We start from the raw sequence: 14028 nt of genomic DNA on the forward strand, positions 1-14028 counted from the left end.
ACAGGTCTCTCTACTCTACTTACTGGCCCAGCAAGCTTAAGACTCATGATCCCCAGTTTGCTCTGTCTGACCGGTTTCATAGAGGCAGACCCCACTTGTACTGTAGGCTCAGAGAGCACCCTCATATATAAATGCCTCAACTTTTCTGCTGCAAACTGACCTGAAAGCCTCAGCACAAAACAAAACAGTAGCTTGAGAAAGCCCAGAGCCTGCCAATCCCATGTTCCTTCTCTCTGCACCCTTACTGCTGGGCAGAACACTCTTCTGTTTCCTTTCTGAACTCACCTTTCATGGAGAGCTGTGCTTTCACCTTGTCCAGTTCATTCTGAAATGCAACACAAAGAACCAGATGAGGAGCAGCACCATGCAGTAACCTTCACCTAATCTTAGAGGAGAGTTCTAGGATTCCTAAATGCTTTCTCCTGGTGAGTTACATGACCAGGTGCTGAGAGCAGAACAAAATAGTGAGGAATGCCCTTGTTATATGCAACATTCCCAAGTGCTACTGCAGAACACACGGGGAGCACCTCAAACTGGTAGTGCTTCAGGGGAAGAACAAGACTGCCACAGAGAACATCCCAGTCTTATCTTATCCTTGTCACTCTCTCGTTTCTCACAGTGTCAGTCATTTTTACTGGGTTGAACAACTCTGGAAAGCCTCTCAGGGAAAACATTTGAAGTCAGAGAAAGAATTTTCATAACATCTTAACTAAACAAGGCAATAAGGCAAGGATCTTGACAGACAGAACTAGATTGCTGATTATTTTTAACTAGAATTATGAGTTCAGTGGTTGAAGGGAATGCAATAGATGTAATGAAATTGGGCCGTAGACACAGAACAATGGATAGATTTGAACATGCCCAGCTAGACAGAAAATGAAGTGGGTGAGCAAGTGTCTAACAAAACCATATTCAGTGTTCATTCATATCAGCTTGGATATGGATGCTTATGTGAACTGACAATTGGCTTGCAGCACCCTAAATAAAGGGCAACCATAAACTGATCAGTATCAAGTCAGGGGAGGTGGTGTCTGGCAAGTACCATAGGGATCCGGGGAAGATCACATCTTATTAAATACCTTCATTAGCAATCTGGAGAAGGGAGAAAATAGCATGTTAATTGAATTAACAAATACTAAATTGGTAGATGCTGTAAACCCAGTGAGGATACAATGGGGACCTACAAGGGGTTGGAAAAGTGGGCAGAGAATAATTAAGTGAAGCCAATACATCTGGGGAAAAATCTGAAACATACTTAATGGGAGAAAGAAACCTGAAAAGCAGTAATATTGAGAGACCTGCAGGGGACAGTAGACAGCAAGCTGGACAGGAGTTGCAATATAACTAGACAGCAAGAAATGCCAACACAATGCAGAAGGTGCATACGCAGAGGCATCGTGTCAGAGGTAATAGCCTCTCTCTCTACATGGTACCTGGAATATTGTGTTCAATTCTCTCATCTGTTTGCCAGAAAGATATTGACAAATGGAGGAATTCAGAGAACAGCAACAAAAATGATCAGGGAGCTGGAGGGACGAGACTGACATTTGGCTAAGTGACAGCTAAGGGACAGGGGAGCAGAAGCCACAGGATTTACAGTATATACCTATTTGAAAGGCGTAAATACCCTGGATGGAAAGAGGCTAGTTACTGTGAGGCACATGGCTATAATTAAGGGCTTGTCTACACAGGGAAATTGACCAGAATTAACTATTGCAGAATAGCTCCCCATGTGGGCCTTATTTTGGAATATAAGTGTGCTCAAATAGTGCACTAATTATTCCAGAATAAAGTGACTTATTCTAAAATAGAATGTCCACTTGGGGAACTATTCTGGTCAATTTCCCCATAAAGACAAGACCTAAGAATAATGGGATAAGACTAGGAAAATTTAGGCTGAACAACAGGATAAATGAGATATGTTGGGCTTTAGAATAGTCTCCAAAGGAAAAAGGAAACCCTGCTATCTTGGCTCCTCCTGCATTGACACAAAGATGAAACTGCGTAACCAAGAAGGCTTTTTCCAATCACCCAGTACCGACGGTTTACGATTCTGTACATGATAGTCATACATCGGGGTTCTCAAACGGGGGGTCGGGACCCCTCAGGGGTCACAAGGTTATTACATGGGGGGTCGTGTGCTGTCAGCCTCCACCCCAAACCCCGATTTGCATCCAGCATTTATAATGGTGTTAAATATATATATAAAAAAAAAGTGTTTTTAATGTATAAGGGGGTTACACTCAGAGGCTTGCTATGTGAAAGGGGTCACCAGTACAAAAGTTTGAGAACTACTGGTCATACACATAAGCACTATAAGCTAACCTTCCTCCAGAAGATCAACATTACACTTTTAAACTATTTTGAAAACATCGCAGGGCAACAGGAAGCATTCAATGTGATGGTATTGCTCAGCTTGCCCCCGTGCCCTGTTAATATAAACAGTAAACTGAGTTTAAACACTATGTGAACAAATTCAACTATTTGCATACAAAGACATGCAGTTCTCTCCTGGTACTAAAGGGCCCTGCTTCCTGCTAATTAGCAAAGATGCATGCTGGGGAGCCAAGGACTTGCTCCTGTAGTTGCAAGATTCATTCTGTATGGGCATAGCACATTCATCTCAAGTATCTGTGTCTACGGCAGAAAGACTGCCCTCACATCGATACCTAGAAGCACAGGAGCAAGACTTCACTGAAGAATCAAGCAGGAAGAGAAAACTAGGTGGAAAGAGAATGCGACTCCAGAAAGAGCTACAAAAGTGTTTAAAAAACATGAAAGAGAAAAAACAGTCAGTGGCAAGAAAAATTGCTTTTCTAGAGAGATCTTTTTTTTAGCCAGCCCACAGCGAGAGTGCCACTCATCTATTTAGCATGCATTCAAACCAGTTCTTGCAAGCATAAAGGCAGAATTTATCTGCTCCAAGTCATAGTTTTAGGTAGCTATGGGTAATTAGACATGTTTTATAGGCCGTCTTCATCTTTTCTGCACATGCATTATAGCCCACAATATATGTTAGCTGTTTCTGAAGATGACACTTACCTATGTTATGTCTTGCATTCCTCTCCCACCCCACACACATGAAATACACAGCAGTTGCCATGACGATGTTAATTATGGTAATCGCTGCACATGCTGATTTTAAACACAAGAGGGTATAAGAATCCCATTATACTAAGGTCAAGGCGATTTTCTTCTTTTTAAACAGTTGACTCAGACATGCAGAAGTAGGACTTTGCCAATGCTAAACTACTGACTTGAAGACAGAGCACCAGAATATCCTGATTTAACTCTTTGCATTCAGAGTTTTCCAAAGCTAAACACCATACACACTGCTATCATCAAGAGATTAGTTTACATACATCCCTAATCAAAGCAGTTTTCCTGCAGTTACCAGTGTGTCAGTTTTACTCTGATGCTCAGTTTAAGAGAGAAAGCATAAAGGTACAGATTTCCCTATGCTGCTTTGTTTAAAGGCATTTCTGGTCAATTTCAATGAGTTAAAAGTAGGTTGGCATAGCAGACCTGCTCCCATGTCAAATGTGGGGTTCTGAGAAAAAAAATCAGATGAGGTAGTCATACCATTTGATAACGCTCTTTCCATTCCACTAGAATCTCAGAAGGATGTTAAATAGCTACTAAAGTTAGACATTTTTAAATCAGCAGGCACAGATAATTTGCATCCAAGAGTTTTGAAAGAGTTGGCTGAGGAGCTCACTGAACTGTTAATGTTGATTTTCAATAAGTCTCAGAACTCTAGGGAAATTCCAGAAGACTGGAAGAAAGCTAATGTGCCAATTTTTTAAAAGGGTAAATGGGATGGCCTGGGTAATTATACAGCTGTCAGTCTGACATTGTTCCTGGACAACATAACAGAGCAGCTGATAACGGGATTAGATTAATAAGGAATTAAAGGAGGGAAGTATAATTAAATGCCAATCAACCTCAGTTTATGGAAAACAGATCCTGTCAAACTAACTTGATTTTTTTTTTTGATGAGATTATAAATTTGGTTGATAAAGGTAACAGCATTGATGGAAACAACTTCTGTAAGTCATTTGACTTAGTATTGCATGACATTTTGATGAACTAGAACATAAAATTAACATGGCACACATTAAATGGATTAAAAACTGGTTAACTGATAGGTCTCCAAATGTAACTGTAAACAGGGTATCATCATCTAACAGGTGTGTTTCCAGGAGAGTCTTGCAAGGATTGGATCTTGGCACTATGTTATTTAACATTTTTATTAACAACTCATAGACTCATAGACTTTAAGGTCAGAAGGGACCATTATGATCATCTAGTCTGAACTCCCGCATGATGCAGGCCACAAAAGCTGACCCACCCACTCCTGGAATAATTCTCTCCCTTGACTCAGCTGTTGAAGTCCTCAAATCATGATTTAAAGACTTCAAGTCGCAGAGAATCCTCCAGCAAGCGACCCCTGCCCCATGCTGCGGAGGAAGGCGAAAAACCTCCAGGGCCTTTGCCAATCTACCCTGGAGGAAAATTCCTTCCCGACCCCAAATATGGCGATCAGCAGAACCCCGAGCATGCGGGCAAGATTCTCCAGCCAGACCCACATTGACCATTGATACTAATTACCAGCGATGGTACGTTATTGACCTATTGACTAAAATCACGTTATCCCATCAAACCATCCCCTCCATAAACTTATCAAGCTTAATCTTAAAGCCAGAGAGGTCTTTCACCCCCACTGTTTCCCTCGGAAGGCTGTTCCAGAACTTCACCCCTCTGACGGTTAGAAACCGTAGTCTAATTTCAAGCCTAAACTTCCCGACGGCCAGTTTATATCCATTTGTTCTCGTGTCCACATTAGTACTGAGCTGAAATAATTCCTCTCCCTCCCTGGTATTTATCCCTCTGATATATTTAAAGAGAGCAATCATATCCCCCCTCAGCCTCCTTTTGGTTAGGGTAAACAAACCGAGCTCCTCAAGTCTCCTTTCATACGACAGGTTTTCCATTCCTCGGATCATCCTAGTGGCCCTTCTCTGTACCCGTTCCAATTTGAGTTCATCCTTTTTAAACATGGGAGACCAGAACTGCACACAGTACTCCAAATGAGGTCTCACCAGTGCCTTGTATAACGGAAGCAGCACCTCCTTATCCCTACTAGAAATACCTCGCCTAATGCATCCCAAGACCGCATTAGCTTTTTTCACGGCCACGTCACATTGCCGACTCATAGTCATCCTGCGATCAACCAGGACTCCGAGGTCCTTCTCCTCCTCCGTTACTTCCAACCGATGCTTCCCCAGCTTATAACTAAAATTCTTGTTAGTCATCCCTAAATGCATCTCCTTACACTTCTCACTATTAAATTTCATCCTATTACTATTACTCCAGTTTACAAGGTCATCCAAGTCTCCCTGCAGGATATCTCGATCCTTCTCCGAATTGGCAATACCTCCCAACTTTGTGTCATCCGCAAACTTTATCAGCACACTTCTATAGTCGGTTCCGAGGTCAGTAATAAATAGATTAAATAAAATTGGACCCAAAACCGAACCTTGAGGAACTCCACTGGTAACCTCCCTCCAACCTGACAATTCACCTTTCAGTACGACCTGCTGCAGTCTCCCCTTTAACCAGTTCTTTATCCACCTCTGGATTTTCATATCGATCCCCATCTTTTCCAATTTAACCAATAATTCCTCATGCGGTACCGTATCAAACGCTTTACTGAAATCGAGGTATATTAGATCCACCGCATTTCCTTTATCTAAAAAATCTGTTACTTTCTCAAAGAAGAAGATCAGGTTGGTTTGGCACTATCTGCCTTTCGTAAAACCATGTTGTAATTTGTCCCAATTGCCATTGACCTCAAGGTCCTTAACTACTTTCTCCTTCAAAATTTTTTCCAAGACCTTGCATATTACAGATGTTAAACTAACAGGCCTGTAGTTACCCGGGTCACTTTTTTTCCCCTTCTTGAAAATAGGAACCACATTAGCTATTCTCCAGTCCAACGGTACCACCCCTGAGTTTACAGATTCATTAAAAATTATCGCTAACGGGCTTGCAATTTCTCGCGTCAGTTCCTTTAATATTCTCGGATGAAGATCATCCGGTCCGCCCGATTTAGTCCCGTTAGAAGAAAACATAAAATCGTCACTGAAAATGGTTACAGATGACACAAAAATTGGGGGAGTGGTAAATAGTGATGAGGACAGATCACTGACACAGAGTGATCTGGATTGCTTGGTAAACAGTGTGCATTTTAATATGGCTAAATGTAAATGTATAAATCTAGGAACAAAGAACGTAGGCCATGCTCGCAGGATGGGGGACTCTATCCTGGGAAGCAGTGACTCTAAAAAAAGATTTGGGGGTAGTGGTGATAATCAGCTGAACATGAGCTCCCAGTACAACACAGTGGTCAAAAGGGCTAATGTGATTCTTGGATGCATAAAACAGAAGAATCTCAAGTAGGAGCAGAGAGGTTATTTTATTTCTGTATTTGGCACTGGTGCAACTGCTGCTACGGTTCTGGATTCAAGAAGGATGTTAATAAATTGGAGAGGGCCCGGAGAAAAGACATGAAAAGGATTAAAGGATTAGAAAACTTGCCTTATATAGATGCAAGGAGCTCCATCTCTTTAGCTTAACAAAGAAAAGATTAAGGGGTAACTTGATCAGTCTATCAGTACTTACACAGGGAACAAATATTTAATAATGGGCTCTTCAATCTAGTAAAGGTCTAACACGATCCAATGGCTGGAAGTTGAAGCTCAACAGATTCTGACTGGAAATAAGGTATAAATTTTTAATGGTGAAAATAATTAACCATTTCAACAATTTACCCAAGGCCATGGTGGAGTCAGTGACAAGTTTTAAATCAAGATTGGATGTTTTTCTCAAAGATCTGCTCTAAGAATTATTCTGGGGAAGTTCTCTGGTCTCTATGACACAGGAAGTCACACTAGATGATCACAATGGTCTTTTCTGACCTTGGAACCTATGAATCACTCCACCCTCATTTATGGGTCTTGCACACAGTAACAGGGAAAAAATGCCTGAGTATACATGGAAACTGTGACTCACTGTGACGAAGTGGGGGGGTTTCTTGTTTTTTTCAATGGTTTGCATGTCGAGGGGGTGGGACACAGTTTCCTTGGGTGTTACTGGTTTAACGAGGTGATGGGAGAGGGAGTTTGTTGTTACAGAGGACCAGTGAGAGAACTTGGGACCCCAGCCAATGGCCTGGAGAATTGATACTCAATGACTGGTGACCTGGAGGCCCAGCTTGGGAGTCACAGCCAGTTCTGGCCAGTGGGAGGACAATGGGCTGCGAAGAGAGGACCCCAGTGATCTGACCAGCCAATTCCAGCCAGAGGGGAAGAAAGGATGGCTGAGAGTAGAGGCGGCTCAGGTGACCCAGTTTACCTGGACAGAAGACAATGGACAGAGGTAGGGCTTGGGGGAGGTGATATCAGATGCCCAGCTGGAAAGCACAGGGGCTCGGGACTGGAGAGAGAGAGCAGACAGAGCCCACCTGGATGCAGGAGAGACTTGGATGTACTGTGCTGAGGGAGGCCATGCCTGAGGGCCCTGAGAGTTTCCTATGCTATGTTCAGACACTCAATAAACTCTCCTGTTTTACACTGGCTGAGAGTCACTCCGATCTAGAGAACAGGATTGCATTATTCCCTCTGGGAGTGGAGGCCCCGGGGGTCCAGAGCGAGTGGACTCCCTGCAGGGGCCCACGGCGAGAGACAGGCGTGTTAAGGCTCAGAGAGGTGCGGTTCCAGGAAGCGGAGGGGCTTAACCCCTGAGAGAGAGTGGACCCCCAAGAAGGGCTGTCACACTGAAGGGAGCTTCCCCCAGGGACCATACGGGGCCAAGAGTGGGCACAACCTGTGAATCCGTGGTAGCAGAGGACGGTTTGTGGATGCACCCTGTAGACTGCTGGCTTTGCAGTGAGTGGCTGCCAGTGATAAAATGAGAGAATTGAAGGAACCAGTGCGGAAATGGCCTATAAGCAGCTCCGTAAGAGGGAGCTGGCACGTCTGTGCAGAGAGAGAGGGCTGAACGTGGGGAGGCTCACTAAAGAGCAGCTGATGGCTCAGCTTGTAGAGAATGACCAGTCTCAGGAACAGGCTCCAGATCCCAGGGGCGCTCCTCGGATGCCTGGAGAGCCGGGGAATAGCCATGGGGGCAGTCCGTGTAGCAGTCAGGAGTCTATCAGACCTGACTTCCCAGTCAGCACAGTGGGGGCTCCAGTCAGGTTTCTCCCTGGAGGAGCTGCCGAGGCTGGAACTGAAAACAAAGGAGCTGGAGGAGTGGAGGCTGGTGGGCCGTGCAGAACAGCAAAAGCACGAGTTGGAGTTGGAGGCGTGGCGGGCGGAGGGGGGGGGGGGGGGGGGGGGGGGGGGGTAAGTGGGAAAGGGCCCCGAGACACCAGTTTTGTGGGGAATCTAGACACCAAACTGCTGCCCCAGTTTAAGGATGGGGGGATATTGATGCCTACCTCATAGCCTTTGAGAAGGCTTGTGATCTGATCTAGATTGACCCCACAGGCTCCACTGTCTAACCCCCCTGCTGGGTCTGAAGGCCATAGAGGCATTCAGCCAAATGGATGGTATTGAGACAGGGGTGTGATGCTCTGTACCTTGGGGGAACACCCTACATCCCCATGTTCATCTTTATAAAATGATTGTGTGGTATCCAATGCAAAGTTTGTCATGTTTGGTGTCTTCGGAAAGCTCATAATGCACTGAGCATGGTTGTTATAGTGATTTTATAGTAATTGTTATAATAAGGTTTATAGTCATGAGGCTGAAAATGTATCCTCATGGCTTAGAACAACCCCATGCAAAAACTCTCCAAGAGCAGAGAGGCAGTTCACACCTCGTCAGGACATGGATGGGACAAACCCAGCCCAGCCTCACAGGAACAATGGACACTGGCTTAGGCAGCAATAAAAGAATCTGTTAGACCTTCAAGGGAGTCACCCCCTTCCTTTGGTCAGTTTGGGATTGCGATGAGGTAATGCTCACCTGACTCTGAAGGGGGGGTGGGGAGGGTACGCAAAGCCAAGAGGAAAGAAAGGACATGATAAAAGGGAGAGACATTTTGCCATGCTTCCTCTCTCGTCCACCTACATGTACAGACACCTCCACCACCACGCAACTGAAACGCTGATCAAAGGGGAAACCCTGACTGAAAAGTAACCAGCCAGCATCTGGCAAGAAGCATTTAAGTTTTTAAGGACATTGAAAGCCTGGCTCCCAGAGTCAAGGATTGGAGTGGCCTAGTAGATCACTGGTCCAAACAACAACAGAGGGGAACATCACAAGGGGACTGTGACCTGTTCAAACAGGCTTTGCTGATGAAGTTTGAACTGACCCCCGAGGCATACAGGAAACGATTCCGGGGTGTACGCAAGACAGCAGGTGTCACTGACAGGGAGGTAGCCAATCTGCTGAGGGAATATTTCCGTAAGTGCGGGAAGGGCGCAGGGGTCATTACCGCAGAGGACGTGTATAACCTGGGGGAGTTGGAGCAGCTGTATGACATCCGCCCTCCAGACCTTAAGATGTGGTTAGTGGACCGGAAGCGTAAAGATCTGCACAGTGTAGGTGCACTGGTGAATGAGTTTGTGGACAGCAAATTGGGGGCAGGAGGGAGACCCACATCGGGGACTCAGAAGGGGAGTCACTCAGAGACCTCTCAAAGGTGGGACTCCAGGAAGCCCAACTCAGGGGTGCCCATGAATGCCGGGGTGGGCCGACGCCCCTCATGGGACTTGAGGGACCTAAAATGTAATTACTGTGGCCAAAAAGGATACAGAGGGCACAATGCCTGAAGATGATGGAAATGGCAGCCAAGCAGAACCCATGGGTGTCAACTGGGTGGAAGCCCACCGAGAGGAGGCACTGGCAGTCCAGGGGGCCGCAGTCGATAGGGTTGTGTCAGGGGGAGGGGACTGCCAGGCCAGCAGGGGAAGGCGGGGCTCCAGGTCCAGAGTGCCTGTACTCAATACGCCAGATGAGTGTGGGACAGGCCCCGGGGGACAATCGCTACATCATCCCCATTGAGGTGGGGGGGAAGGAGCGTCCAGGGGTTCTGGGACACTGGCGTGGCCCAAGGAGGTGGACCCAGACAGCTAGTGTCCGATGCATACATGACCCTGAGGGGAGTTTTCAGGCTCCCCGTCAAGGTGCCTGTAGTGAAGATACACCTGAAATGGGGAGCTAAGGAGGGACCCACAGAGTTTGGGGTGCACGATCACCTGCCTACCAAGGTGCTACTGGGTAATGACTTGGAGAACTGGCCAGATGGCACTCAAAGCACCCTGGTCCTTACCCAGAGCGGGATGCGGGACCTCTGGAAGTGGGCGACTGAAGCACCCAGGGTAGGGCTTGACCAGAGCTGCCGTCCCAAGTTGAGGAAACTAAGGCACCCCCAACCAGGGCTGTACCCTCAAACCCAGCAGCTGAATTCCAGATGGAGCTGCAGGAGCATCCCTCCTTGGAGAAGCGAGGGCCCTTGCTGGCCACAGCGATCCGGGATCCCAGTGGGAGGACCGCCGGGAGAGATTCCTGTGGGAGAAGGGATTCCTGGGCTGGCTGGGTACAAACTGAACCTTGGAAAGCCAGTAGGCAGTTGGTGGTTCCCCAGAGGTACCACCACAGACTGTTGTTCTTGGCCCACAATATTCCCCTTGAAGGGCATCAGGGCATCAGCAGGGTAACCTGGTTGGAGAAGAAATACACTCTGGTGGTGGTAGATTTAGCTATGCGCTACCCCGAGTCGGTGGCCTTGTCCTCGACTGAGGCAGACGCGCTGCTTACCATTACCAGAGGGGGTTCCCCAATGAGGTCCTTACAGACCAGGGGTCCAACTTCATGTCAACCCTGCCCCAGTGCTTGTGAGAGAAGTGTGGGGTCCGACACACCGGGGCCTCGGCATATCACCCTCAGTCCAACGGGCTGGTGGAGAAGTTCAATGGGACCCTAAAGATGATGCTGAAAACATTTATGGAACATCACCCGCAGGACTGGGACAAGTATTTACCCCACTTGCTGTTCGCATACAGGGAAGTGCCCCAGGAATCCACAGGGAGGAGAGTGAGGGGACCCCTAGACTTTATGAGGGACGAGTGGGAGGGGAAGGCCTCTCACGATGGAGAATCAGTGTGGAGTATGTACTGACCTTCTGGGAAAAACTCACGGAGCTCATGGGCTTGGCCAAGGGACACCTAGCCAGGGCATAGAGGAAGCAGAAGGTCTGGTACGACCGCTCAGCACATGCCCGCTCCTATGCTACCGAGGAGCAGGTGATGCTTCTCATCCCCGTGAGGAAGAACAAGCTGCAAGCTGCCTGGGATGACCCCTTCAAGGTCATCAGACAGGTAAATGAGGTGAACTATGTAGTGGAACTGTCCAACTTGGCGCACAGCCACCATGTACCATGTCAACATGATGAAGCCATACTGGGACAGAGAGAAGTTGGTGCTGGTCGTGTGTGGGCAGTGGGAGAAGGGAGGGGATCCCCTGGTGGGACTCCTCCCTGAGGCAGGGGCTGACCCCTCGCTGGAATTAATTCCCCTCTCAATCCAGCTAACCCCTGCCCAGCAGGCTGAGATCAGAGATGTGCTGCATTCATACTGGCAGCTGTTCTCTGACCGGCCTGGGCTCACTAACCTGGCTGTTCACCAGGTGGAGATGGGAGCCAACCTTCCCATCAGGTGTTCACCATTCAGGTTCACTGGGAAAACAGCCCAGGACCTGGAGAGAGAGATTGGAGACATGCTGGCTTTAGGGGTGATCCAGCCATCCTCCAGCCCCTGGCCTCTCCCATGGTGCTGGTCCCCAAGAAGGATGGATTGATCCGATAGTCCACACAGAACCAGAAGCTCAATGCCATCACCGTGTCTGATGCCTAACCCATGCCTAGGACCGATGAGATCCTAGACACGTTGTGGGGTGCCCGGTACCTTGCTACCATGGATCTCACCAAAGGCTACTGATAGGTTCCTTTGGACCCAGAGGCCAGGGTTAAGTCTGCCTTCACTATTCCAATAGGGCTCTTTGAGTTACTGGTCCTGCCTTCTGGCCTCAAGGGGGACCTGCCACCTTCCAGCGCCTGGTGGACCAGTTACTAAGGGGATGGAGGACTTTGCTATAGCGTATATTGATGATATCTGTGTCTTTAGCCAGACCTGGGAAGAACATGTGGTCCCAGGTGAAGAGAGTGCTGGGTCACCTCCAGGATGCAGGACTGACCATAAAAGCTGGAAAGTGCAAGGTGGGGACTGCAGAGGTGTCATACCTGGGCCACAAGGTGGGGAGCGGCCAGACTAAGAAGCAGGTCCAGGCTTTCATTGGCATGGCGGGGTACAACTAGAGGTTTGTGCGACACTTTAGCAACCTGGCAGCTCCCCTCATGGAGCTTTGTAGGAAGGGAAAGCCGGACAAGGTGGTCTGGATCGGGCAGTGCCAGAGGGGGCTCTGTGCGCTAAAGGGGGCACTCATCCAAAGCCTGGTAAACCCGGATTTTAACAAACCCTTCCTGGTGTTCACTGATGCCTCAGACACTGGACTGGGTGCAGTGCTGATGCAAACTGATACTAAGGGGGAGAGACATCCCACTGTGTACCTGAGCAAGAAGTTGCTGCGCTGGGAGCAGCACTTTGCGGCCATAGAGAAGGAATGCCTGGCTATGGTGTGGGCCCTTAAAAAGCTGCAACCATATCTATTTAGGTGGCGCTTCACTGTGTACACTGACCATTCGCCTCTGATGTGGCTGCACCAAATGAAAGGGGCTAATGCCAAGCTGCTGAGATGGAGCCTGCTCCTTCAGGGTTATGACATGGAGGTGGTCCATGTGAGGGGGAGTGCCAATGTTATAGACAATGCTTTATCACAGGACAGGGGCCCTGAACTTGAGCTGAAGCGGGGAGAGGGTAGATGTTACGAAGTGGGGGGTTTTCTTGTTTTTTTCAATACCATGGGGGTGGGACGCAGTTTCCCTGAGTGTTACTGGTTTAACAAGGTGATGGGAGAGGGAGTTTGTTGTTACAGAGGACCAGCGACGGAACTTGGGACCCCAGCCAATGGCCTGGAGAATGGATACCCCAGCGACTGGTCACCAGGAGGCCCAGCTTGGGAGTCACAGCCAGTTTTGGCCAGTGGGAGGACAATGGGCTGCGAAGAGAGGACCCCAGTGACCTGGCCAGCCGATTCCAGACAGAGGGGAACAAAGGACGGCTGAAAGGAGAGGAGGCCCAGGCGACCCTGTTTATCTGGATAGAAGAAAATGGACAGAGGTGGGGCTTGGGGGAGGTGATATCAGACGCCCAGGTGGAAAGCACGGGGGCTCGGGACTGGAGAGAACGAACAGGCAGAGCCCACCTGGATGCAGGAGAGACTTAGATGTACTGTGCTGAGGAAGGCCAGCCTGAGGGCCCTGAGAATTTCCTATGCTGTGTTCAGATGCTCAATAAACCCTTCTGTTTTACGCTGGCTGAGAGTCACTCCGGTCTAGAGAACAGGGTTGCATTATTCCCTCTGGGAGTGGAGGCCCCTGGGGTCCAGAGTGAGTGGACTCCCTGAGGGGGCCCACAGCGAGAGACAGGCATGCTAAGGCTCAGAGAGGTGTGGTTCCAGGAGGTGGAGGGGCTTAACCACCGAGAGAGAGTGGACCCCCAAGAAGGGCTGTCACACTGATGGGGGTTTCCCCCCCGCAGGGACCGTATGTGGCCAAGAGTGGGCACGACCTGTGAGTCCGTGACACTCACCTAAACACAGAGGGCTGTTAAATGGATAAAGTGAACAAATTGAGTGTACCTTTAATAGGCCCTTCCCCAAGAGAGTTAGAGGATCATCCTCCTATGCCCAGGTTCTCTAGGGTTTGCCGATTGGCTCGATAGAACTTGGGACTCTCTCCACCCCAGGCTGCAGGAAAGCTTTGTATCCCAGCCTTCCTGACAATCAAGGGGCCTCAAGAACAAAAAGAGTTTGAACAGTTATAACATATGGGAAGGGCTTCAGG

General features: G+C 48.3%; 1 protein-coding gene across 4 annotated transcripts in view; it reads right to left on the reverse strand.

Annotated features, from left to right (window-relative positions):
* The window catches only part of TRAIP (TRAF interacting protein), a 62609-nt gene that overhangs the window by 38993 nt on the left and 9588 nt on the right, over window positions 1–14028 (reverse strand). For all 4 annotated transcript variants that reach the window (XM_029912659.1, XM_024193685.3, XM_029912658.1 and 1 more), the window contains one exon: window positions 286–325. In XM_029912659.1, the coding sequence (XP_029768519.1) occupies window positions 286–325 (40 nt within the window). The remainder of the gene's footprint in view (window positions 1–285; window positions 326–14028) is intronic.

Source organism: Terrapene carolina, unplaced genomic scaffold (genome assembly GCF_002925995.2).
Source record: "Terrapene carolina triunguis isolate 2854851 unplaced genomic scaffold, T_m_triunguis-2.0 Scaffold235, whole genome shotgun sequence".
Lineage (NCBI taxonomy): Eukaryota > Metazoa > Chordata > Testudines > Emydidae > Terrapene > Terrapene triunguis.